Here is a 26250-nt window from a genome sequence, read left to right as displayed (position 1 = left end):
TATGGTCCAACCCATTTAACTTTGAATTTCCCAAGCCTTATTTCATTTCGTCCATTATACTTCAGTACTAACTGACCGAGTTGAAAGTTGTTCAATTTTAGGTGTTTTTCATGCCACGCCTTCCTCCTTGTTTGTGTAACTTCGATGGCCCACTGCGCCTGCAATCGCAGCTCATCGAGTTTGTTCAAATTGTACAGTCTCTCCCGTAAGCTCTCCATGTCGCCTAGTTTATTCTTGATTGCTATCCTTAAACTTGGTACCATGAATTTTGTCGGCACCACTGCCTCTTGTCCGTACATTAGCTGAAATGGGGTGTGTCCTGTAGTTACTTTATACGAAGTGCGGTATGCCCATAAAGCATATGGTACCTTCTCTTCCCAGTCTTCTCCTTCAACTGCACAGGATTTATAAATCACTCCTACTAGACTCTTGTTCGTTGCTTTTGCCTGTCCGTTAGCCCTTGGGTAGTACGGGCTCGACAATGAATGGTAAATTTTGAAGTCAGTAGCGAGCACTCTGATAACGTGGTTCACAAAATGTCCTCCACGATCACTTGTCAACTGGAGTGGGATGCTGTACCTTGTAATAATTTGTTCATATAAAATTTTTGCTATGCTGACTACAGAATTGTCTGGTAACGCGCGTGCCTCCACCCATTTAGTTAAGTACTCCGTAGCTACCACGATGTATCGATGCCTTGTTTTACTCACCTTCAATGGTCCAATAAAATCCAGTCTCCACCTCTCAAAAAGCTCCTGTGCGTGCGAGGGATTCAAGGGCATAAAATCTCTCTTTAGTGGTTTTTCGGCCCATTGGCATGTATCACACGCAACAACCCACTCCCTGGCGTCGTTGTATACAGTTGGCCACCATAGACCTGCCAATAGTATCTTCCGCGCAGTAGTATCCGGCCCCATGTGTCCTCTTGCTGGGCCTTCGTGTGCTTCCGTCAGTACTTTCGGAATTTCCTCCTCGAGGACACACCGTCTTAGAATCTGACCTGTTCCCATTTTATACAGTAGGCCATTAATTAACTGGAATGTCCGACTTCTCATCACCAATTTTCATCTTTCGTTTGGTGACATGTCGCTTGGAAATTGCCCCGTCGATAAATATTCTCCAATGCGTGTGTACCAGGCTGGTAGTACTGTAACATGAAAAAGTTGCACATTTGGAAAATCATCATTAACTCCTTCAGGTGGCTCCCTCGATTTTATTCTTGATAGGTGATCTGCACTCACATGACTCTTCCCTGGCCGTACCACGATCTTAAATGTAAACTCCTGTAATAATAACAACCATCAACTTATTCTTCCTTGAATAATCGGCTTATTGACCATGTAGAGTAACGCCTGATGATCTACGTAGAACACAAATGGAGTAGCCAACAAGTAGTGTCTAAACTTCTGTACTGCATATACCATCCCCAACGCTTCTCGCTCCGTGGTACTGTAATTTCTCTCCGCTTTCGACAACAATCTGCTTGCAAAGTACACTGGATGGTCCAACCCGTGGTCGCCAGTTTGCGCTAGTGTTGCTCTGATGGCATAATTTGAGGCATCTACATGGACATGAAATTCTTTATCCCAATTCGGATAGGCCAAAATCAGAGCCGTAGCCAACCTTGTCTTCAATCCGTCAAAGGCTTCATTCTGCTCGGCCTCCCATCTGTAAGGTTCACCCTTGCAAGTGAGTTTGTCCAGTGGATAAGAAAATTTTGAATAGTTTTTAATAAATCTTTGATAATAACCAATGTGCCCCAGAAACGACTTCACTTCTTACACATCCGTCGAGGGTGGCATCTCTAAGATCACGCGGATCTTGTCTGGATCCGTCTTTAGTCCTTCTTTACAAACTATATGCCCAAGCAGCTTCCCCTGCGGCACCATGAACCTGCACTTCTTCGGGTTCAATGCTAATCTTGCTCTCTTGCACCTCTCCATACATTCTCCTAACATTGTTATATGTTTGTCTTCTATGCTAAAAATTGACCAATCATCTAAAAATGCCTTAAAATTTCCAACAAACATCTTATCAAATATATGTAGAATAATCCTTTGGAAAGTCGTCGGAGCATTACATAATCCGAATGGCATCCTGTTATATGCATATACTCCCTCCTCGACAATGAATGTCGTTTTTAGTTTATCCTCCTCAGCGATGGATATCTGATTATACCCTGAGAATTCGTCCATGAATGAGTAAATTTCATGCCCCGCCACTTCCTCCAGAATGCTATCTGTAAATGGTATCGGAAACGGGTCTTTAATTGTTATGGCATTCAAACATCGAAAATCCACGCATATTCTTATCTGTGTCGTATCCTTTTTCAAGGATATCACAATCGGTGATACCCACTCACTTGTTTGCACTTTAAAGATGATACTGGCCTCCAACATCCTATCAATCTCTTCCGTGACCCGCATTGCATAGTTTTTGTTCATTCGGTACGGTCTCTTCCGTACTGGTACTGCGCCTTCGATTAATGGTATCCGATGGACACATAGTTTTGGTGGTACTCCTTTAAAGTCCTCATATGTCCAAGCAAAAACATCTTTATACTCCATGAATATTTTGAATGCTGCCGCCTTCAATACTGGGTTCCAATCATCTCCTACAAGAATGTTGTTCGGATTTTCCTCATCACCCAAGTTCATTGTTTTCACTGTCGGCTCTTCATACTTTATTGGTTCATCTTTACTGAACGTATGGGCAGGTGTTTCATCCACCTGCGCTTCTCCCTCCTTCAGTTCGCTGTACTCCTTCGGAAACTCATGGCCTTCTTTTCCTTCCTCGATACTCAAAATATTGCAGCTCGGAAAGACCTCATAATCTTCCATTTGCCGATGTAGCAATCCGTTTACTGAGTCTAGGTCGTCATCAGTTGACCCTCCTATTCTCAGCACCCCTTCATCATTTGGTTACATCCTCTTTTTCCCTTCGTGATCACTCTCGCCACCGCCTTTTGAGTCCGACGACGCGGCTTTTTCTCCTACCATCTGTGTATGCAAATCGATTATAAATCTCCTACCTCCCTTCTCCATTGACAGGGTGTTCCTTTTCCAATCATGCTTTACCTTAGCTTGCACCAGCCACCCCCGTCCTAGGATGGCGTCGTACCCTCTTCTCTTTAATGGAATAACTACAAAATCCAGTAAAAATGGTTGTGTCCCAATTGTTACCAACTGCGCCATTAGAGTGCCCAAGGGTTTTATCCCATGTTGATCTGCTGTAAGTAACTGAAAGGTGGGTGGCCATAGTGTTGGTTGTCCAAGTTTTTTCCAGATATCTTCCGGCATCACATTCACTCCCGATCCTCCGTCTACTATTGTATCTGTTAGCACCGTACCTAGAATGCCCATCTCCACCACTGTTGGATGTCTACCTGTCGTAAGTGGTAGTAACATCGGATCTGTTGCTGCTGCCGTGGCTGTTTCCTTACTATCCTTTGCTTCCTTTGTCTCTCGGGGACAGTGTCATATTTATGATAGTCGTACGTAACTGTGGCATGGTGAGAAGAAGATTATTTAATTTAATTGGTACTTCCGTTTGCATTATCTGTTTCACCATGTCTTGTTCTGCCAAGTTTCTTTTCGAAGTTTCAGCAGTGTCATTTACTTGTGACTTCTTTTCTCTCATCTGCTTCTCTATCTCTGTTCGGGCTTTTTGTAACTTCTCCTTCTCTTCTTTTGCATTCGTAAATTTTGCCTTCCTCGCCTACTCCCGTGTGATTGCCAACACGTTCTCATTACTTGTTTCAATACTTAATAAATTTACACTTTGCTTTGGACATTTTGAATCTTCATGGTCCCCTGGACCACACCATCTGCACAGTAGCTGCGGCGTCTCCTTCATAGTACAGTCCCTCGCGAAGTGACCCCAAAGATTACATGCTCGACACTGTATGATCGGTCATTCACTCGCACCATATTGTATTCTACTCCGGCCTCCATTGTTATTGTTATTGTTTCCACCCCTTCCGCGTCTATTATTGTTTCGATATCCACCTGAAGTTTCATCATTGCTAGTGTTGTTGCTATTGTTCGACGCTTCCTGCGTTAGTAACACCTGTTGGTGTTCTTTTGTTTTCAAGTTAAACGGGCACTCTTTCAGGGAATGCCCCGCCACCTGGCAGATGTCACAAAACTGCTTCTTCGGGCATGAACTCTTCATATGGCCGTCCTCCTTGCAATCTATACACCACAGTTCTCCTTTTACTGTATCTGGATTTTTTTTCAAATTTTTGAATTCTTTCATCATCCGTAGCATGTCTTTCTATAGCGCTTTCACCTTCTTGTTTGATTCCTCATCACTACTACTACTCTCCGAGGATGGATCATTTGAATCAGAGGACTTATGTTTCTTCTTCTTACTCGTCTTCTATTCGCTTTCTAAATCCATGGCACGAGTATATGCATCAGTGTACGATGACGGTGGTACAATCTTCATTTTCTTTTTAAGAGCCGGCCGTAGCCCCTCCATGAACCACTGTTTTTTCAACCCATCCGCTGGTTGACTCTCCATCTTTCCGATCAATTCTTTCAGTCGGCTGGCATAGGTTCAGACTGTCTCATTCTTTCCTTGTTTGGTGCTGTAGATTTCTGCCACTATTTCATTATCATCTCGGAGTAATTTGAATTCTGCTATAAATTCTTTTTTAACATTCTCCCATGTATTAAGTTTCTGAGGACTAGTGTCAGAAAACCAGTCTATCGCCACACCTCGTAGGGTTGCTGGAAATTGTCTTACCCAATCATCCTCATCTATCACACCATTTGCCATCCATATGGTTTCACACGTTTTACAATGTCTGATAGGGTTTGCTGAACCATCACCGTGAAACTTGGGTAACTTTTCTTTAGGGCCAGCCATCGTTACTTGTGTTGGATTTTGAGGTACTTGTGTACCCGCGCTGTTTAAGCTCCCACGCTGTTCTGGACTCCCGCGCTGTTCTGTGTTCCCGTGCTGTTCTGAACTCCCGCACTGTTCTGTGTTCCCGCACTGTTCTGTGTTCTCGCGTTGTTCTGGACTTTCGCGTTGTTTTGGACAACAATCTTGTTTCCAACAACTGCGTTGTCTGGTGAAAAGTTTTCAAGTGACGTTCTATTCTCCGCCTGTATTCGTTCGTCTGGTGTAGTGGGAACGAAGAGATCCCTGCACGCTCGTGCTCCCTCAGCACTTCGAGCCGTGCGAGTTGCTTCGCTTCAGTTCAGACACTCTCCCCTCGGCATATACAAGTTAAGGAATTCTTCCCTTGTTTCCTCCACCAAATTCAAGCGTTGTCGAGTTTCTTCCAGCAATTCCTCGGCACTCCTCAGCCTACTAGGTGAGTGCACTCCCTCCGTCTGTGCCTCTTCACCCCTTCGGTGCTCCTCGGCAATCTGCTGAAGTCTCTGTCTGCGTTTTGCTTGCTGTGTTAAAATTAATTTTTTTTTTGCTGTACTTAGTTCATTCTTATCTTTCACCTTATTTCGATCTTTGTTTGGCAAATTCGGCATTAATCTTCATATCATTCGTTCGTTCCAAGTACGTCTGGCAACGGTGCCAAATGTTTACCGCATAGGGTAAGAAGTTCAACACATGTATAACACGATTCAATTCAGAATAGGTACTTTATTCATGTATGCACTTGCATATTACAATCCGATTACAATGACTAAAATGATCTATCGATGATTCCAAAGTCCATCTCGGACGTGTACATATACCTTTCCGAAGGGGTGACTCAAGCGTCACGCGCCCATTCAGATACTATTCTACCTGTCGGCTACTTTATACATTTTACCGACAACAGTTCCTTCCTTCGCCTGTGGTAGCAAAATTGTGTAAGACTTCTATTGTTTAGTTTGTTTGAGAAACCTTTAATTTGTGTTGATGGCTTCCGCATGATGGGCAACGTCTGACGCTGAGATGTCTTCTTATCTTCCGTGTAATGACTCCCGCTAATGTGTAGTGTCTTATGGTGAGGTGATAATACCCGTCAATGCAGATAATATTTATTAGTCTCAAATCGAATCCTTCCACCAAAGTCTGTGTGATTCCTTCTTCTCGATTTCCCATGCTTTTTTCCCCCTTCCTCTCTACCTTTGGTTCACGATATATACGACTGCTTTCTTGACCAGTCGTGTCTCTTGGGAAGCGATTTAATTGTATTTGAAGTAATATTTCATTTGTTATTTTTGTCAATGGTATTAGTTTTAGTTTGTATTTTGTTTATTTTTATTTGTTCATTAGAACTTAGTTATTTATTATTTTTAATATGAATTGTATTATTGTATTTTCTTATTCCCTCATTTATAATAATTATCACAAAATATAAATTCTTGTGTAAGAAATTACATTTATTGTTTTATTACTTCCTCATTTATAATGATTATTACAAAATATGAATTCTTGTGTAGGAAATTACATTTATTATTACGGGTTATCACAATATCACCAAAGGATGCTCAGAACAGCAGACACCACCATCATGCATTCGCCAGTATATTTTCCCTTAGAATTTGGCATGCTACCAAGCTTGTAACTGTTAGTCTGTTACGGTGATTGTATGCTAACTGTGGTTTATCTTGACTGTTCTGTGCCCAGCTTCAGCGTTAAGAAGTATCAAATTCACACTTTTCTCTGTCGGTTTTTGCATATATACCAGCGCACACACATATAATGTATTTGAAATTTTCTCAAAAGAAAAAACGAGACTGTGTGTTATCATGCACTCGAACACAGTTGTTCTCTCCTCATCTTGGCACACCTGTACTCATCGTGATTAAACAATGCAGTGGCAATACAAAATGCCTTTGTCCTTTCTTTTTCAGAAATGGCTTTTGAAGACTGATATAGTAGTCAAAGAAGCAGCTAAGAACAGTTTGTAATAACTTATATTACACCTGTCAATTCTGAATGTTCACAGACCTATTCTCATCCCGTTTTCCGACTGCAACTCTATCCTCTTCATGCCTCGTCAGGAATCTGCATGGTGCAAGTTATTTCAGTTGCCTCTGACAGTACTGGTATTGCTTCAAAACAAAAAGAATCTAAGCTGGCATTACACAGTTGAGCGCTAATGGGAATTACCAGATGTAGCAGTCACATTGTGAATGATGAATCTGAATGGACACAAGGCAGTTGTAGTCTGCCAACTTCAGGAAGGGAAATGACGATACATGGTAAGCAGACAACAATCATTGCATGCCAACACACGTACTTTGTCTCACACTGAACTGCAGGCCACTTGTCTCTTCCTGAACTGCAACCAGCAAAATGAACTCCACAATGACGATATACTGCAGCACACAGCCCATAATGCACAGATTGAAGATGCAGCTCAAAACAACCCAGGCTAAACTAATTGCACATAATGCAAAAATACCAACATTTATAAATTGCAGTGTAACGTTTAGTGTGTTTATGTCATTTTAAAGCATGAAAAGTTGAAATTTATTAGTGAATGCATAAGTGTTTCTCCATGAGTGCAGTTGGGGTCTATACAAGAATACCATTGGCTCTTGTACTCTTGAGTACTTAAATCTCTATCCATTTAATGAATTTTCAATGCACAAAGATAGAGTTAATAAAACAAAAACAAAAAGTTAAGCTATTTGTTATTCGTTTGATGCAAACAAGTAGCAGATCCGTAGACCTTTTTATGTATCGTGCTTATTCTTTAACAGTGTATAAGTAACCTTTTCAATAGATAGCTTCAAGTATTTTCCCTTTCTACTAGTAATGCTAAGCAGAGATAATTCGGACTTTGTCTGCCACATGTGGCTACCTTTTCAATTTTGCCATAAAGATAATGTTTCCATAGGATTTTCTAGTGTTCAGGTGAATGAATCACAGATTCTCAGCATCTTAACATTTCTATTTTATTTATCCTACATGTTCTCTGGAATTGAAATTCTTAAAGGTCTCCATAAGATTGTTTCATCTCCAACGTTTCTTTTTGTTAAAACAATCTCTAGTACATGTTTATTGATTTTGTGATTGCTTCTTGAAGCTCAAGCTGTGCCAGAAATGTTTCAAGAGTCTCTGTTACAATTTTTATATGATACACGTGCAGCTTGAATTTATATTAGTTATGGTTTTCAGAATTTATTTGTTGTATTTCAGATTGGATGCGCTTTGGTTGGGTCTCTCGGTGCATTCTATACAGGCATTCTTTTAATTAACTTGGTGGTGGCTTTATTTGCTTTGATAGCCATTGAGAGTGGCAGTCAGATTTTGGGTCGTACTTATGCAGTATTGCTGGCCTCGGAACTTGCTCTTGACATCATTTGGTTTATTTTATTCTCCAGAGAGATATGGTGAATTTCAAGATCCTTGACAATTTTGATTTCTTGAAACAATTCATAGTAGACAACTGTTAGGAGCTATAGTATATTCTCATATATTTAGCTTACTCATGAATATTCTCATGCACACTTTTGAATGCTTTTGTTAATGTTAAAGTATAAGTGTCAAAATAGTAAACAAATTTCTTTATTTTCTATGAATTATCCATTTTGGGAGTAGAGTTAAAAGCACATTACTTGATTCTTCAGAATGTTCCATCTTCTTGCCACACACCCTATCAGTGATTCAGTGGCATCCAAATCTGCTTGATTCTGGTTTGGTCCCTGGGTCAAATTACCGTAGGAAATGTGTGGATCATCAGGAATCAGAACCACTTGGCTGATTCTGGGTTGAACCAGCAGTACACTGCCAATTTTTTTAAGGAAGAAATATGATTTAGCTTGACCTAATGAAAGGCTATTTTAGCACCTTGTCCCTTGCTGCATGCATACATCTTATTATTATTAGTGACTCCTTTTTTGTGTTGCACTTGTTCATAGACTAATCTTCCTGATCATATGTTCCTACATACATTTCGATTGGGGTAGGCTCCCATGCAGTACTTTATGAGATGCATCATCAGTTATCCTTTTGGCGCTCACTTTCATAACAGCATATTTGTCCTTCTGACTTCTTGATTCTCCTTCTGACCGCCATCTTCCTTTTGAACTGCATGTACGTAACATTGTTGTGTAACTGATGTTTCATTTGTTTTAACTGACATCATTTGCCTAGATGATGACATTCTGTAGCACCTCTATTTTGGCTGACAACATTGTTTGGACTAATGCCATTGGTTAAAACTAAAATTTGTCTGTAGGGTTCTAATCCATTTTTATAGGTGTCTGGACTATCATTTCTGAAAGAAGAAAACACATCATTTACTCTCCTAGTTCAAACACATCTACACAAATAAGTAGTGTATTTAAGGTTAAGGGGAGGTTACACCAAGGGAGAAAAGTCAACATAAAATTCTTGAAGTTTTAAAAGTAGGAGTTGCACCAATGAGGTTTCCTAGTCTTTGGAGTACCCACCTTTGGTTTTCTTAGGTCTTCTTCTATCATCATGACAACCCAATGGGCAGATTACTGTGTTGTTACTCATAAATATTCCTAATAAGTAACCTCTTTCATTTTATACTTTGGTTTGTATTATGGATAGTGTGTACTCTGTGTATTAGGTCGCATAGTATTTTTTGTCACTTTCTTGTTCTACATTGTTGTTGCCCATAGCCCTTGTTTACAGCCTCTACTGAAATAATAGTCTTGATAGCCCTCTCTTGCTACGTAATGGCATCTTATTTATCGCATAGTGTTTTAAACATAATGTTGTGTGTAGTAGAACCATTTTTCAAATTAGTCTATTAGAAGGGGAAGTTACCTACGACAATAAATAACCTAATTTAAACATGTATTAGATATTTATAATTTGTACGGTATTTTTTGGCATGTTTCTGTTACAACAAATATAACTAAGGGTTTGCATTTGAGTATGCAATACAAATAGAAAGTAAAATGTAGCTTTTTGGTTCTGAATTTAGGGGACAATGCAATTCAACACTTTTGCTTCATGCAAGATATTTTATGCTTCTTTGACTAAAAGTAAGCCCTACATTAATGACGTTGCTTATATTGTTCAACTAAAGGTAGATATTTAGGATTACTTTAAACTACAAAGAAGAACCAATAAACTAGAAGATGGGAGTGACATACAAAGCCATTACATTCACTTCATTGTGACCTGTAATTTAAAGCGTATAAGTAATAGTAAAATCTTTCCAATTGGCTTCCTCTACAAACACATTGGATATTATTAGCCAAACACAATAGTTGTATTTAAAGATACAACAACCGACTCAACACCTAGCTTTTTTAAAAAGATGTCTGGACTCTTGCATCATCACCGTTCAAATCATTCAGTGTATTTGATGTTTTAAATAGAGGAAGCAAAAGATTCTTAAAGAAACATTACAAGAGTAAAGCGCCAAAAATAATGACAACTTAAACTTAAGATGACCACTCCCTTAATGGTCATCGTACTGCCCTATAGTATTACACATGTAATTTGGTAAAATATTGGATAAATTAATGGATGTGTAAGATGCTTATTTATAGTTTACAAAGACGATGTTTCTATTAGAAATCGTGGTTATTAGAAACATTCTAGTAACAATAACAATATTTGAAACATTCTAACATTTATGTGATTTACAATTTTGACCATTAAAATAATAACAAACAAGATATTACAGATATATAATTCTAATACCCTCCCTTAATGTTCAATTTGTCAACTACAGCAGATATCCCCTTGAACTTAACAAACTTATTTGGAAGGAGGGATTGGTTGAGAATATCTATAGTCTGGCCTGCTTTAGGAACATACTGCAATTCCACGGATCCATCTTCAACCAGTTGGCTGATTAAATGACAATGAATGTCAATATGCTTGGTTCGCTCATTGAAGATTGGATTTTTGGCAAGTTTGAGTATCCCTTGATTGTTGTCGGAGAGGGGTGAAGGTCCTACTTGAGACTTATGGATGTCTGAAGGCATCATTCGAAGCTAAACTTCCTCACAACCTGCTTTAAATGTTCCCTGATATTCAGCTTTTGTTGAGGAAAGAGATACAATCTGTTGCTTCTTACTGGTCCAAGTGATAGCAGCTCTAGCCAAATTGAAGAAATACTTGGATGTAGACTTTATGTCATCAACAAAGCCTTCCCAATCTGAATTTGTGTGATTGATAATGTATGGGATCTTTGGCTTGTCCTTACTATCAAAGTGTAAAATGCGCTTTGACATAGCATAGGATATGCTTTGTTGCAGCAGAATGATCTGAAGGAGCTGTCATGAAGCGGGAAATATAACTTACTGCAAAGATGAGATTTGGTGTAGTGGCGGTGAGAGATCAAATTGCCCTCTAGTTGCCTGAATGTAAATTTGTTTCCAACATGAGAACCAGATTTGGGTGACAACAATATAGATGCAGGGCTACAAATCCTGCATTCTGAATTTGTCTAGCAGAGCCTTTGCATACATAGAATGAGAGCTGAAGATGCCACGAAACTACTGCCAAACTTCAACATCTAGGCAGTGTTAATGTTGTAGCCTCAGTTGGAATTAATTGATCAAAGATAAACTATGATTAATAATCATTGACTAAAAATTATAATTATACATTTAACGCACACGCACACACATATATATACCTGAATGTATATGAATATATTAATAGCTGATATTAATGTATTAACAATTATTGTCAAAATGACTATTATAAACTTGCCAAGACTGCCGATTAAAACATCATATAGAGCCTCAAATAAACTACCCAAACAGATGCATGAACACGGGTTTTGCATACCGCGATTGTAATGTGTAAAGGGTTGCGATTAATTCAGATCGCTTGGCTATTATTGTGAACCCCCAATAATATGAAATAGTGTATTTGTTTAGAGTGACAAGGCACATCCATGTATGGACATGGCCCTACGTGGGCTAACGCCATGTAGGGTCATGTCCCTACATGGGACATGACTTATCACGGTAATATATATATAAACATATCTGCGGATGGAAAGTATATTCACTCAGCATGATATTATTGCATCTGCAGTGTATCTACAGTAATAATCCAGATTTATTGAAGGAACAATTCAGGGTATCATTAAATCACAACAGTGAGGAAGTATGTACAAATATATCTGCACAATAGAAGAGTTTAGAAAGTGACAATAATTCATAGAGTAAATACATACACAAAATTCAAAAGGTATTATATCAGATCTATATTCCTTAATATGCAGTAGTGGAGAAGCCCAAGGTTGGTCATGTCAAAAGATTGGCATAAATTCTGTTTGATTCCATGAATTAAGATGCCAAACTGCCAATGATTATTAAATCACCAACACATATAACCAGAAGGATGATATCATTGCTAGTTGCCTTGACATAAAAATTTGAGTCAGAAGTCCTTTGAAAACCCTGGTCTATGATGTATTTATCAATTTTCATGTACCATGCCCAACAATCCACTTTGAGGCCATGGAGTCCTTTCACGAGTTTGAGTACTTGATGTTCTTTATCAACCACCTTGAATCCTGGAGGTTGCATCATATAAACCTCTTCTTGTAGCTCACCATTCAGAACGCCACTCTTTATGTCCATTTTATTGACCTTCCAGCTACACTGAGCTATACTATGGTGAGGATTAATTTGATGGTGCTTATCTTTGTTGTTGGAACGTAGCTCTCCTCATAATCAATTTCTTCACATTGAGAGAAGCCTTTGGCAACTAGAGGAGCCTTCTACTTATCTAAAGTACCATCAACTTTGTATTTGACTTTGCAGACCCATTTGCTTCTCATGGATTTCTTCCATGAAGGAAGACTAGACAAAACCCATGTGTTCATTTCAATTTTCACTTAGGTATCCCTTTTGTCTTTGTGCATGGTTGAAGCTAATACACATTGTGCATGTTGGCGATGAGAGCAAAATTGACAGAATCAGAAAGCTTGTGAATAGTTTTACTCTTAATGAGATCATCATCATGAAGATTGCCAACTGTCATAGCCCACCATTTAGGCTAGAGAGTAGAAGTGCCGATATCAATAACAAGAGCTGCAACTGAATTAGGTTGATCAAACAAAAGATTAGGTGAATCTTGAGGAAAATTGGGTGGTGTAGCTGCATGTTTGGGTGGAGATGCAGGAACAAGCACAGTTGGAGCCTTCCCATCAAGTGAACCTAATGGAAGGCAAACACCCAAGTTTTGAGCCTTGAGAGGCTGATCCTTTGAATCCATGATTGGAAGAAAGAGCTGAAATGGCACTCATTCCTAGTCAAAGACTACATCACGACTGAAGATGGGATTATTTGTCTTGACGTCAATTAGTTGGTAGGCTTTGTGATTATCACTTCCAACTTGGTGTTTTTTAGCTTCAAGGATCTGGCCAAAAGTAGCAAAGCCGAAATTTTTGAGATGACTGATTCTGAGCCTTATGACCTAATCAAGCTTCTTCCAGAGTTTAGGTTTTGGCAACTACAATAGGAAAGCGGTTGAGATGATAGATGATAGTGTTGATTGCTTCAGCCCAAATGTTTTCTCAATACTCTTGTGTTCAAGCATAGATGGGGCCATTTCTATGATCATGTGATTTCTCCTCTCAACAACCTAGTTTTGTTGATGGGTGTAGGGTGTTGTTATCTGACACTTTATGCCACGTTCATAAAAATAGGAGAAGGTAGAGGAACACAATTTTCCTCCATTATCAGTTCTTACAGTAATAATATGTTGACCAAACTCTTTTTCTCCAAGAGTTGCTATCTAAAAATAGAGTGCAGCACTGCTTCCTAGCTTGACATGCTCTACAAATTCTAAGGTTTTTGGTCTCAATCTCCGATAGTCCATTGACAACATCTTCTTGAACAAGCTGAGAAAGATATTACTAACAAAGGATTGCTGGACTTCCATAACAAGCTCTTAAGAATCACTAGAGTCAAGTTTAAGAAGACCATAATCCTCAAGACCCATGTCAACAATTGACTTAGTCTCCTTATCAATGATATTGCATTGATATGAATTGAAGGTCATGTCCAAGGAGAATGTCTTATAATTTGGCTTACTGGGAGAAGGTTGAGTTCCATTCCTTGACAATAGTACACATAAAGGAGAATTAATTTTCTCCCTCCAGACTGAGTTTGTATTTTACGCCTTCTGATAATGGTGTAATTTTTCCCTCCAAAAAGTGGTGGGGGGACTTGAATCAATATAAAAAGTAGAAGATTTTACATGTTCAACAGGTCTATTATCCATGAAGGCATAAAAGGCAGACTCATTCTGCTCAGCGTGCTTGGCTACATTTGCTATAGGCTGTAATCCAAATTGCTTGACTTGTGTAACTAAGTGTTTACGACAGTCCAACTTTGCATGACCTAACTTATGACAGTAATTGTATTGAATATTTTTCTTCTTCGAGCCTTTTGATGTTTGAGCATAGGATTTCTCTTGAGAAGATTAAGAAAACTGGTAGAGAGAGCTTGTTTGTGGGAAGATGAATTGGTACCATTGTGTAATTGTTGTTTTCATCAATCTTGCTGTAAAAGCATTATAAGAGACCCGAAAATGTCACACTGGCATGAATGGAAGCAATGTTGACTCTCAACGAAGTGTTCATAAAGATGAAAGACTATTCAGGGCGATCAACACACTGTCTTCTTCCATTTTTCATTTGATGCTTTTAACTGATCTCAAATATCCTTGACTTTAATGAGATATTCTTGCAAAGAAACTCATTCATCCATGATGATTGCGAAGAGCATGTTCTTTGAGAAGATCGTGTAGTACTTATAAAAGGTTTCATGCAAATCTTTTAGATGGCTAGAGATTTCTACAGTTGTTTTGCCAGAAGGGATTTGCAAATGTTGATCATCACTAATGAAAAGTTTGATAAGCATAACAACTTCCCTATTTTGCTCATCAAATTTATCCCGCTCCTTGCCTTTATCTGTAGTATGATTAGTCTTGCCGAAAACCAATTTATTTAAGATATTTGTATTTAAAGATTGTCATCATACATTGTTTCCAGGTATCGCAGTTTCTGCCCTTGAATTGACTCCCCTTAAAGCAAAATTTTTGTAAGTGATGCCATTGTAGAAAATTGAGGTCAGAGGTGGTTGATTGAATGGAGGTACAAATATAGTTGCAAAATATGATCACCACATGAGATCATGGAGTGAATAAAATTGGGATAGGAAACAAGCATTGCTTTTGAGATTGGACAATAATTTTTTGGGCACAGATCCCAGTTCAATGACTAATTTTTTTTGTTGAGTAAAACCTAGAAAAGCTCTTGAAAAACCCATCAAGAATATGCAATCAAATGTAGAATTCAAGAAAAAAAATCTAAGAGTTTTGAAGAAACCTTGTTAGACTGACTAGAAGATAACCAAAAGTTGAAAAATAATTGCAAAAATTCGAAGTCCTAGCGGCAAAGGAAAGATTGAGGGCTCGAGAAAGGACACCTATGCAATAGAAAGAAGCCCTTAGTCTATCAAAGATGACCACAATAAGGGTTGAAAACACAGACAAAGTCAGAGATGAGCCACAAGCAACTTCAATAATTGTAGTAAACCACAAAAATAGAAAAACCGATTGGTAATAGATTGAATAATCACATTTTGAGCAAATGTATGGTGTTTGAAATATGCGGAGTGTAGGGACGGTTCGTAGAGGAAAAATACCTACCATTTGGAAAAATCATGCTACAGAATAAATAGATCGATGACTGGAGAAGACGAGCTCTAGGAAGGTTGCAGTTGTCGCTCGTGACCGTATATAGGAAGACAAACACGATAGGCATAAAAATCCTTAAGAATGACCAATAAATGATTGTTCATGAAAGCTGAAAATGGCTAGAAAGAGTTATGAATAAGAAAATTGTTTATTAGCAGAGTTTGTAGAATAAAATGACATTTGGAGCAAAAAATGACCAAGAGTATGGTCATACAAGCCAAAAAGACTGGGACACTACTACAAATGGATAACAAACCATGAAAGTCTGCCACAACAATATGCAAATAAACCCTTATTGCAAACAATAAAAGCTACAAGTTGCAAATTGACAGAAAAAATTGATACCAAGAGATTGATTTTGAAAAATTAAAAAGCTAAAATAATTTGATAAAGCAATTATACATTTTTTGAGAAAAAATGTTAACTTAGCTTTGATACCATATTACACAACTAATTTCGTAAGATATTGGATAAATTAATCAAGGCACTCACTAAGACAATGTTTTTATTATGAAGCAATAATTGTTATTAGGAACGTTGTAATAGTGGAAGAATAATAACAATATTAGAAACATTCTAATATTTACAAGATCTACGATATTGACCATTAAAATAATAATAAACAAGTTATTATTCTAATCATAGATATACTACTGGTAGAGGGCAAAATAGTCTTCCAACACTTGCAAACGGATTTCCATTGATTTTTAAGCAGATTTTAGAGGCCGATTTGGAGCAGATTTGAGGTGTTTTTTGAAGGGAATGACATCAATGATTTGGAGAGGCAGGCTATGGAGGAGGGGGGTGGATATAGTTTCACATTTGATGACATCGAGTTAAATGAGGAGTAATTGCTAGTGCTAGACGAAGCGAGAGGTAGAGCTACATCCAGAATGGAGTATGAGCCATAGACTGAGTCAAACATAATGAGGGAAGAGGCTTATTCATTAACAGTGCAAACTTCTAGTTCTACATCTCCCTTAGTTTTTGGCTAGAGTTGGGAAGAGGAAGATGTAATTGAAATGATGTATTTACATTTAGTTTTACACAAATTATTTAGTATTTTGCTTCCAACCATCAACATTCCTCACGAGAATGTGATTCTGTACCTTCTTTGCATTTAAATATATCTAGAATAAGCTTATTTCTTTTGTGTACTCATTTATCTTCTCATTGCAAACAAATGCATTTCTAATTAAATTTAAGTAATTTTTAAGTTCCCAAGTTTTTGCCATTGCCAGTTCGAAATTATTTTTTCGTCCTAGAATTGATCAAATTTTTTTGTAGATGTTTTTTTTTCCAAACCTGAAGAGGGTTTCACGTTCCTTTGTGAAACCATTTTTTCTCAGCAAATGAGAAGTTCATGGGTTGTTTTTGCAACAAAGCTTCTTTGTTTGCGATCTAGGCTCTGAAACATGTTTTTCTTACAACTCTTTGTTGCCATTTTTTTCATGGCCGTCACCTGAACTCTGCGGCGTGTTTCTTTTTCGCAACGCCTCTAGATGTGGCCGTTGTTCTTGTTTGCCCGTAGCTACTCTTGTTTGACCACTTTGTGGTTATTACAGTCATCTATGCCTTTGTTTGCATGTGAGGCCATTTTTTGGCTCTCTTTCTGATCATGCATCATTTCTATGGGACTACTTTTCCCCTTTTGCTTTAATGACCTACGATTCCAGTTCTTAATGGTCATCCACCATTTTCAACCTTGTATGGTCATTTTTTCTGCAACTCGTGGTTTTAGTCTGCCATTTTGGAATATTTTACAGACAGCTAGGATTTTCTTTTGAAACTCTCTAATTTTTTGTCGGATTAAAAATTAATTGCTAATTCTTAGAGAATTTTTCAAAATCTCAATTGGGTCGTCCTTTGAATTTTGTGGGTGTCTTGATTTTTGTGCCTTAAATTTTGTACCAATTGGAATTTTATTTTGATTGAAGATTCCATTTGTTTTTTGAGTGCTCCCCTAGATCTTCGTCGGATTTTTTTGGGTTAGCTAGAAGTTATCTCAAAATATGTACTAGTTGTACTTTTTGTGCTATCACCTCTTCTTTGTTTTTTCATTTTCCACGCCTTGGAAAATGTTTGAGATGGTGTCATTGGGCGACATAATGTTGGAAGGCAATTAAAGATTTAATGGTAAAAATAACAACACTTGCAAGTACCGCATGCTAACCATCTTCGAATATCATCACCTTGATGATCTTGTTTTGGGAACAAAGACTTTTCTTACCGCACTTGGATCTAACCAGGAGAATTTTGGTGAATGAAATTGAGAAGTTGTTATGCTTTTCAAGCTCTGTTACAGTTGCCTCAGATTTTTTTTTTTGGCAAGTTAGTATTAGACATCTAGAAGCATCAAAAGGAGTTGCATGAGACATCCGACAAGAGTCGAGTGTTCATCGTGAAGAACTAGTTGTTCTTCGTCATGATGGATAAGCACATATCCTTACGAGAGCATCTCAAAAAGATTAAGGACATTGAGGTTAGCTCGAAGCTATTGGTCAAAAAAATGGAGGAAGAAGATATGTTAGTCTATCACCTTGAAAATTCTGCCTAAATCATGAGCACTTTATAGAAATTCGCAATGTTACTTCAACTAATGTTGATCTAAAATTTCTAGAGTTGTGCACCGAATTTCTACAGTAGAATCGTTGGAAACAACACTTTGGTAGTTGTGCCACTTTGTCCTTCTTAGAGCAAGCCTTTGTAGCTAAATTCTTTCACAAGGATAAAGGCAAATCTTAGCCCTTTTTGTAGAAGGGCCTTGGTTAGGCACAAGATGGTTCAAAGAAGAAGGTTCAATGTAACTATTTTTGTAAATATGGCCATCTATCAAGGATTGTTGCAATTGTTTGGGTTCCAAGCAGTGGAAGCAAGGAGAGTCTTAGCCTAAAGCCAATGTTGCTGAGTACAAAGAGCAAAAAGAGTTTTCCTTCTTTGCCTTCATGGCTAAAAGACTTGTAGACCATGTTAACATCTTTTGCCTAGTATGTAGATTTTGGTGCTTCTTGACATTTCACAAATAAGCGTGATTAGTTTATAGAATTTTCTTCCTATCTTAATTCGGTTTTATTTGGAGGAGGTGAAGAGTATACCATTGTCAGCAAGGGCAACGTTAAGATACAGTCTGGTGGGAGAAATCTTATTTGTCAATGTATACTACTGTCTTTACATTGAATTAAACCTACCCTCTGAGTGAGATCATATAACATTCTCTTCAGCTTGATGTGGTATTCAGTGCACAAAATTGATCAATTGTTGATTGTGCAACACACACTATTGTAGTGTTATATTGTTGATCGTATGACACACAGTAGTGTACCTATTGGCACTAACCATCATGGTCTATACAAACGTGTAGATATGGGGGATTCTTCTTAGCATGCCTTCATAGCAAAATCATCTTTTATCAGTAGTCTCTAGCATCAACAATATGATCACTTGAACATTCATCATCTTTCTTAGTTTGTTTGGGAAGATTTAGTACATGGCCTACCTAAAATTCAAACTCAAAATTAGCAAATTTGTGCATTTTGTCAGGTTGGGAAGCATTATATGATGCTGTTCAAAGATGGTGACACATGGTGAGCCTTTAAGGCACCACACTTGGTCCACGTTGATGTTTGTGATCCATTAAAGTCTCCTTCCTATTACTGGGTGCATGTATTTCTTGTCTTTTGTTGATGATTTTAGTCGTAAAATGTGGGTGTACATTCATAGACAAAAATTAAATGTGTTTACCATAGTTCAAAAATTTAAGGCATTAGTAGAAAGAGTCTGGTTGTCTATTTTATCTTTAGGTCTGACAATGGGGAGGAGTTTTCTTCTATTGCTTTCTCCATTTTCTGTGATACACATAACTGTTCCTAAGAAATATTGGGTAAAAATAGTGTTTATTGCGGTTTATCTTCTTAATTGGTCTTCCACACATGTTGTTAAGGGGAAGTCAACTCGAGGAAGCTTGGAAATGTCGCAAACCTAGGATCAAGCATCTAAAAGTTTTTGGCTCTTTAGCATATATACGGATTCTATGCCCAACGCTCAAAATTGGATTCAAAGAGTCAAAAGCTTATGTTTACAGGATACAACGACAACCATAAGGCTTATCAATTGATTGACGTAGACATTGATTGTCTTATCTTCAGTTGCGATGTTGTCTTTGATGAAGAACGATGACCTTTTTAGCATTTCTAGTTTCAACAAAATTTTGAGGATTAGCCTTTGAAGGCTTTTGATGTTGAGTGTTGTCTTCCATTAGGTTCACTTGATTAGAGGGATGATGGAGATTCTATTTTGATGATGCCTTACTTGAATTTGCATTGTATGATGCTAACATCCACTTGTTCATGATCTTCAAGATGATGGTTTCTCTCTGATCTTCCTCAAGTGAAGAATCCCATTAGTTGCAAATCGTATATAAGGTAAAGTATCATGTAGATGGTACCTAAGATAAATACAAGGCTAGATTAGTTGCTCAAGGATTCACATAGCGGGAGGGTATTGACTATGAGGAGTCTTCTGTTCCTGCCAAGATGAGTATACTTTGTCTTCTTCTTGCCATTGCAACTCAGTTTGGATGGAAAGTCCATCAAATGGATGTTAAGGGTGCTTTCCTTCATGGTGAGTTGGAAAAAGAAGTCTACATGACACAACCTCCTGGTTTCAAGGTTGCTGGCAAAGAACACCAAGTATGTTTACTCAAGAAAGCACTCTATGGACTCGAACAGAATTCTCAAGTGTGGTACATCAAGATGATTGGTACTTGGTTGCTTATGGTTTTCGGCGTAGCCCTTCTAACATTAATTTGTATATCAAACACTCTAGTGATGATGTTTTCTTTCTTGTTGTCTATGTGGATGGCTTAATTGTTACTGGAAGTTTAGCACTTTTGATTGTACAAATCAAACAAGACCTATGCAAGCATTTTGATATGACAGATTTGGGGCTTCTCCATTATTGTTTAGGTTTTGAGGTTTGGCAGATTGATGGTAATGTCTTTATTTCTCAGTCTAAGTATGCCACGAACTTGTTTGACAAATTTTGAATGCAAGATTACAGACTTTCTTCCATGCCTATAAAGAAGGGATTGAAATTGTAGGACAAGTCTAATTCTCCTCCTATTGATGAAACGACTTGTCAACAACTATAGGGCAGTCTCATCTATCTCACTGCCACTAGACCTGATCTTAGTTTTGCACTAAGCTATATTTTATGCTTCATGGCAGCCCCCGAGCATGATCATTGGGTATCAGCAAAGCGTTGTGTGAAGGGCACCTTTGATTATGGACTTCATTGCACTAGGAGTCATGATTCCAGATTCAGTGGGTTCACAGATTCAGATTGGGCAAGTTGAGTTGATTACAAGACATCAACCTTTGGCTATGAGCTCAAATTGGGATCTTGGGCAGTCATCTGGACTTAAAAGGCAGCATGTAGTCTCAGTCTCTCCAAAAGTAGAGTATCGAGGAGCTGTTAAGCCAGCTTGTGAGGCAGTTTGTCTTTGTCGGGTGCATTGTGGATATGCAGATATCTCAAGCAGGTCCAACTCCATTGCTATCTGATAATCAAAGAGTTCTCAAGCTTGCCAAGAATCTGGTTTTCCATGAAAGAACCAAACATGTGGATATTCATTGTCATTACATTCAATTGATAGTTGAAGACGAAACAGTTCTGTTGCAGTATGTTCTAACAATAATTCAGACTGCAAGACATTCTCACCAAGCCTCTTGGTTCATATAAGTATGCTAAATTCAAGGGGCAGCTTGGTGTTGTTGATAAACTGATCATTAAGGGCGAGTGTTAGCATATTATTTAGGTTTTCTTTACATTGATATAAGTTTGCTAAATTGAAGGGGCAGCTTGGTGTTGATAAATTGACCTTTAAGAGGAGGGTATTAGAATATTATTTAATTATTTTAATGGTCAGCTATGTAATATATTGTAGATAAGATCATTTCTTAAGTTCCTGATTGAAACTTTCTATTCCTGTATTCTTGTAAATTCTTTATAATGATATATTCCATCATTTATTAATACAATGAAAATTTTACCAAATACTTCCCAGTAATAAGTCCAAAAGAACATTTGTTAAAAAAAACTCAACTCCTGCTTAGCACTATTTAATTTATAAAAACATTATAACACATTTTTGAGAATATACAGATTCTTTTACCAATGGTTGTGGATTTCGATCTCTATCTAAATAAACCAATCAAAAGATGAGATATAAGGATTGGACAACTACAACTTGAAAATCTGAAACTTATATGCAAATGTGAAATTAAGATGCTTGAATGTGGAAATACCATGTTTAGATCTTTCTTCTTTATGTTATATAAAAATTAGCTTACATATCATGCTTATTAACAATACCTTATGCAAACTTATAACAACAATAAAATATGCATAACATCTTATAAGAAATCATCCAAGAGGCACAAATCAGCGACATAAGAGCATCACATGACACATTATTTTTTTTGGGGAAACCCTTGCAAGAAAAAACTGCACCACAAAGAGAGGTGAAGTATCCATTGTCTTTGAAACAAGATTACAATATGTCACACACTTCCATTCTCCTTTTTACATCCATTGTGGCAGCACTTGTATACGTTTGAACAACCTCCTTATGCCTCCCGCCCGTTCTTGTTCTTGCAGAACAACTATACATTGAACTCTCCCTCAAGTTTTTTATTCAAAAAGCTGTTTATACAGAATAACAAGAGCTCCAAAACGAAACAAGGCATTCAAATGATGCTCTTTATTTCAAATGTCTCCAACCCTTGGATTACTTCGATGGAAGTAAATAAGACACTGATCTTGGCTTCAATACTTTCCCTCCAAATTGGGTGCCTAAGAATGGAAGATAAACATAATATAAAATGCTATAAATAAGGAATACGGAGAGACCCATGTTACCTCTTCCAAACGACCTCTTTAAGAAGCCCAAAGTTCGCTCATTTGCCCTCTTCCTACGTCATTAATTATTCCCTTGTAGGTATTCAGATGTGAAGAAAACAAACATAAAACAACTGTGAATAATTATTACAAAATATTTTTGTTAATACACCCTAAGTGCCTTAGAGTTAGAACACTTCCCAATGTCTCCAACCCTTGGATTACTTCGATGGAAGTAAATAAGACACTGATCTTGGCTTCAATACTTTCCCTCCAAATTGGGTGCCTAAGAATGGAAGATAAACATAATATAAAATGCTATAAATAAGGAATACGGAGACACCCATGTTACCTCTTCCAAACGACCTCTTTAAGAAGCCCAAAGTTCACTCATTTGCCCTCTTCCTACGTCATTAATTATTCCCTTGTAGGTATTCAGATGTGAAGAAAACAAACATAAAACAATTGTGAATAATTATTACAAAATATTTTGTTAATACACCCTAAGTGCCTTAGAGTTAGAACACTTCCCAAGGTTGTTGGAACCATACCTTAGGATTTACAAGGTAGATAACACCTTAATTTTAACACACATAAGAACATATAACACTTAAATAGCAATTTGAGTAGCACAATAGGGATACTAAATTCCATTGGTTGAATTTATTAGTGCAAACGACACTCATAAAGCATTATAAGACTTGCATGAAAAATAATTAAAATACTAACGTCCAATGTAGGAAATCTTTAAAAATTCTTGATGATGATAACTACCATGAAATGTTCTTGACCATGTTTGATCCCCGAATAGACGAATACTGTAACAGGATGGGTAAACAAGATGATGTACGACTAGGTCCAAAGACTTTGTGAGATTGTACGGTGATGTATCTGGGATTGTATGGAGTTTTCTTACTAACAGTACGACAACATATGAAGGTGAAGTGGCCGTACGTGGACAGTCACAAGCCGTATGGTGGCAAATGGGTAGCTGTACGGTGGCAATTGGGATAGCCGTACGGTGCAGACCAATCAACTGTACGATGGAGGATTGCCAGGCCGTACGGTGTTTATAAGAGGCCATATGGTGATTATAATAGGCCGTACATTGATTTAAATGGAAGGTTTAATGCCAAAGCCATACAAGGAGGTGAAGAACAGCATGGATGGATGGACGAGTGAGGAATGAGTAGTACGGAAAACATAGTTGGGGACGTAAACACAATGTTGCTCATACAAACACAGAATGTTGATGGAATCCACAAAATAATAGACTCGAAAATGGAAGTGCACAGAACAAAGAATAGATCGAACCAATAGTTATTCGCAATATGATGGTGCTTTGACTTGCCAAATCTGAGCAAAGTAATACATTCAATGACGGAATAGGATGAGGGTTGAATCCCACCGAAACTGCAATAAGCCAAATAGGGAAGATCTTTCACTTTCAAAATGGCGAACAACAGAGAACCCTAAATAGGAGTTCGCAGTATAGAGAAATATATTCCAAAGCATACCTATAGACTTCCTACATGCCGTGCTTAAATACCTATTGGGAAACCCTTCCGAGGGTGTACAAATATAGCCGACGGCGACACAAACTTCGAAGACAAAAATAAAAATGGTTTCGAGACACATTAAATCAATCAGCTTGTTACAAAAGTTTAATTTATTATTTATTTTATAACGGGAACATTACAGTCCTCCCATCCCAAAGTTTTCTTGTCCTCAAGCAAATGCAATGCAAGGTGCTGGAGAATGTGCTCGCCTTCCCACGTTGCGTCATCCAATGGTAGGTGTTGCCAACGCACCAGGTATTCCTTAACAGTGCAGTTCCGTAGGGTCTTTTCACATACTTAGAGGATCTCGGCAGGTTCCAGAATGAGCTTTCCTTCTTCATTGAGTGGTGGAAGGTTGGTAGCAATTGTGATGTTTTACCCTATGGCTTTCTTCAGGCAAGAAACATTGAAGACATTATGAATGCAACTCTCCTCCAAAAGTTCCAGTTCGTACGGTACTTCACCAATGCGGCGGACCACACGATAGGGACACCATAAAATCGTGGTTTCAATTTTTCCTTTCCCGTTCCCTTTAATGAAGACTGTCAGTATGGTTGGAGCCGGAGATAAACCAGATCTCCCACTTGGAAACTCCTCTCTATCCGATGTTTGTCGGCGTACATCTTTTGTTGATTTTGTGCCCGTTGTAGGTTTTCTTTCAAGCACCTCAGTATGTCCTGTCCTTCCTGAAGCCAGTCCCTCGCCCTTGGAGTGCGATTGTCACCTAGAACTGTGTCGATGAAGGAGAGGGGTTTGTACCCGTACAAAGCTTTGAATGGTGCCATCCCAATAGACATGTGATATGTGGTATTGTAGCAATATTCTCCTAGATGGATCCATTTTACCCATGCTCGTTGTTGTGCCGAGACGTAGTTCCGAAGGTAGCCTTCGAGCCATTTGTTCACAATCTTAGTTTGTCCGTCTGTCTGTGGGTGGTAACTCTTACTTGTCGATAATTCTATCCCTGCCATTCGAAACAGTTCTGTCCAGAAGATACTGACGAATCGTCCATCCCGATCACTGGCGATTTTTCAGGGTAACCCGTGCAGACGAAAGACTTCTCTAAAAAACAGATCGGCAACTTGTACAGCCTGAAGGTCCGAGGGGATGGCGAAGAAATGTGCATATTTTGTCAATTTGTCAACCACCACGAAGATAGAATCCTTTTCGCTCACCTTGGGAAGACCTGTTATGAAGTCCATTGATATACTTTCCCACTTATGTTCGGGAATTGGCAAATGTTGTAGCAACCCAGTAGGAAGAGTATGTTTGGACTTGTTCTATTGGCAGATCGTACACTCTTACATACTACAACACGGCCCCTTTAAGTCCTTTCCATGAAAACCTCTCCCGAAGACTTCTGTAAGTTTTGAGGTAACCTGGGTGTCCAGCCAGAGGTGAGTCATGTATTTCCTTTAAAATTTTTTGCTTCAATTTGGATTTTGGCACCAGGTATATCCGGTCTTTATAGTAGATGATGTCATCCACCACTCTGTACCGATCATCGTGAGTGTGGCCATCCATTATTTCATAGGCAAATGTATTCTTGGAATATTCCACTAACAGATGTGCCTTCTAGTCAGTTGAAATCTGGTCTAGTGAGCAGATGGTGGGTTTCCTGGACAAGGCCTCTGTAACTACATTGTTCTTCCCTTTCACATACTCAATGTCAAAATCAAAAGCTTGAACTTTGCTTACCCATTTTTGTTGCCGTTCATTCAAGTCGCGTTGCTCCAGAAAGTATCTCAAACTGTTGTGATCCATATAGACGACAAACTTGGCACCTACCAGATACTGTCGGGAATTGGTTAGTGCATGTACGATGGCCGACATTTCTTTGTCGTAGATGGAATATAGGCATTCTGCTGGCGTAAGCTTCCTACTCTCATAAGTGATGGGGTGTCTATCTTGCATCAGTACCACTCTAATGCCTTCCTTGGATGAGTCGCATTCCAAAATGAACGGTTGAGTGAAATCAGGTAGTGCAAGTACAGGACAAGTGCTCATGGCCTCTTTCAGCTTATCAAAGGTGAGTTGTGCCTTTTTGTTCCATTGGAATGACACCTCCTTCATCAGATCCGTTAAAGGTGTGCTGAGCTGAAAGAATCCTTTAACGAACCTCTTGTAGTAACTGCACAGTTCGAAGAACCCTCGCAAATCTGTGAGT

General features: G+C 38.3%; 1 protein-coding gene across 2 annotated transcripts in view; it reads left to right on the top strand.

Annotated features, from left to right (window-relative positions):
- Positions 1-26250, top strand: part of LOC149537277 (uncharacterized) — a 203299-nt gene that overhangs the window by 67385 nt on the left and 109664 nt on the right. For both annotated transcript variants that reach the window (XM_089807640.1, XM_089807639.1), the window contains exon 2: positions 8110-8303. In XM_089807640.1, the coding sequence (XP_089663766.1) occupies positions 8110-8303 (194 nt within the window). The remainder of the gene's footprint in view (positions 1-8109; positions 8304-26250) is intronic.

This window comes from Cupressus sempervirens, chromosome 10 (assembly GCF_028749045.1).
Source record: "Cupressus sempervirens isolate cs-2001-9-10 chromosome 10, ASM2874904v1, whole genome shotgun sequence".
Lineage (NCBI taxonomy): Eukaryota > Viridiplantae > Streptophyta > Pinopsida > Cupressales > Cupressaceae > Cupressus > Cupressus sempervirens.
This window is presented reverse-complemented; position numbering and strand designations above follow the sequence as displayed.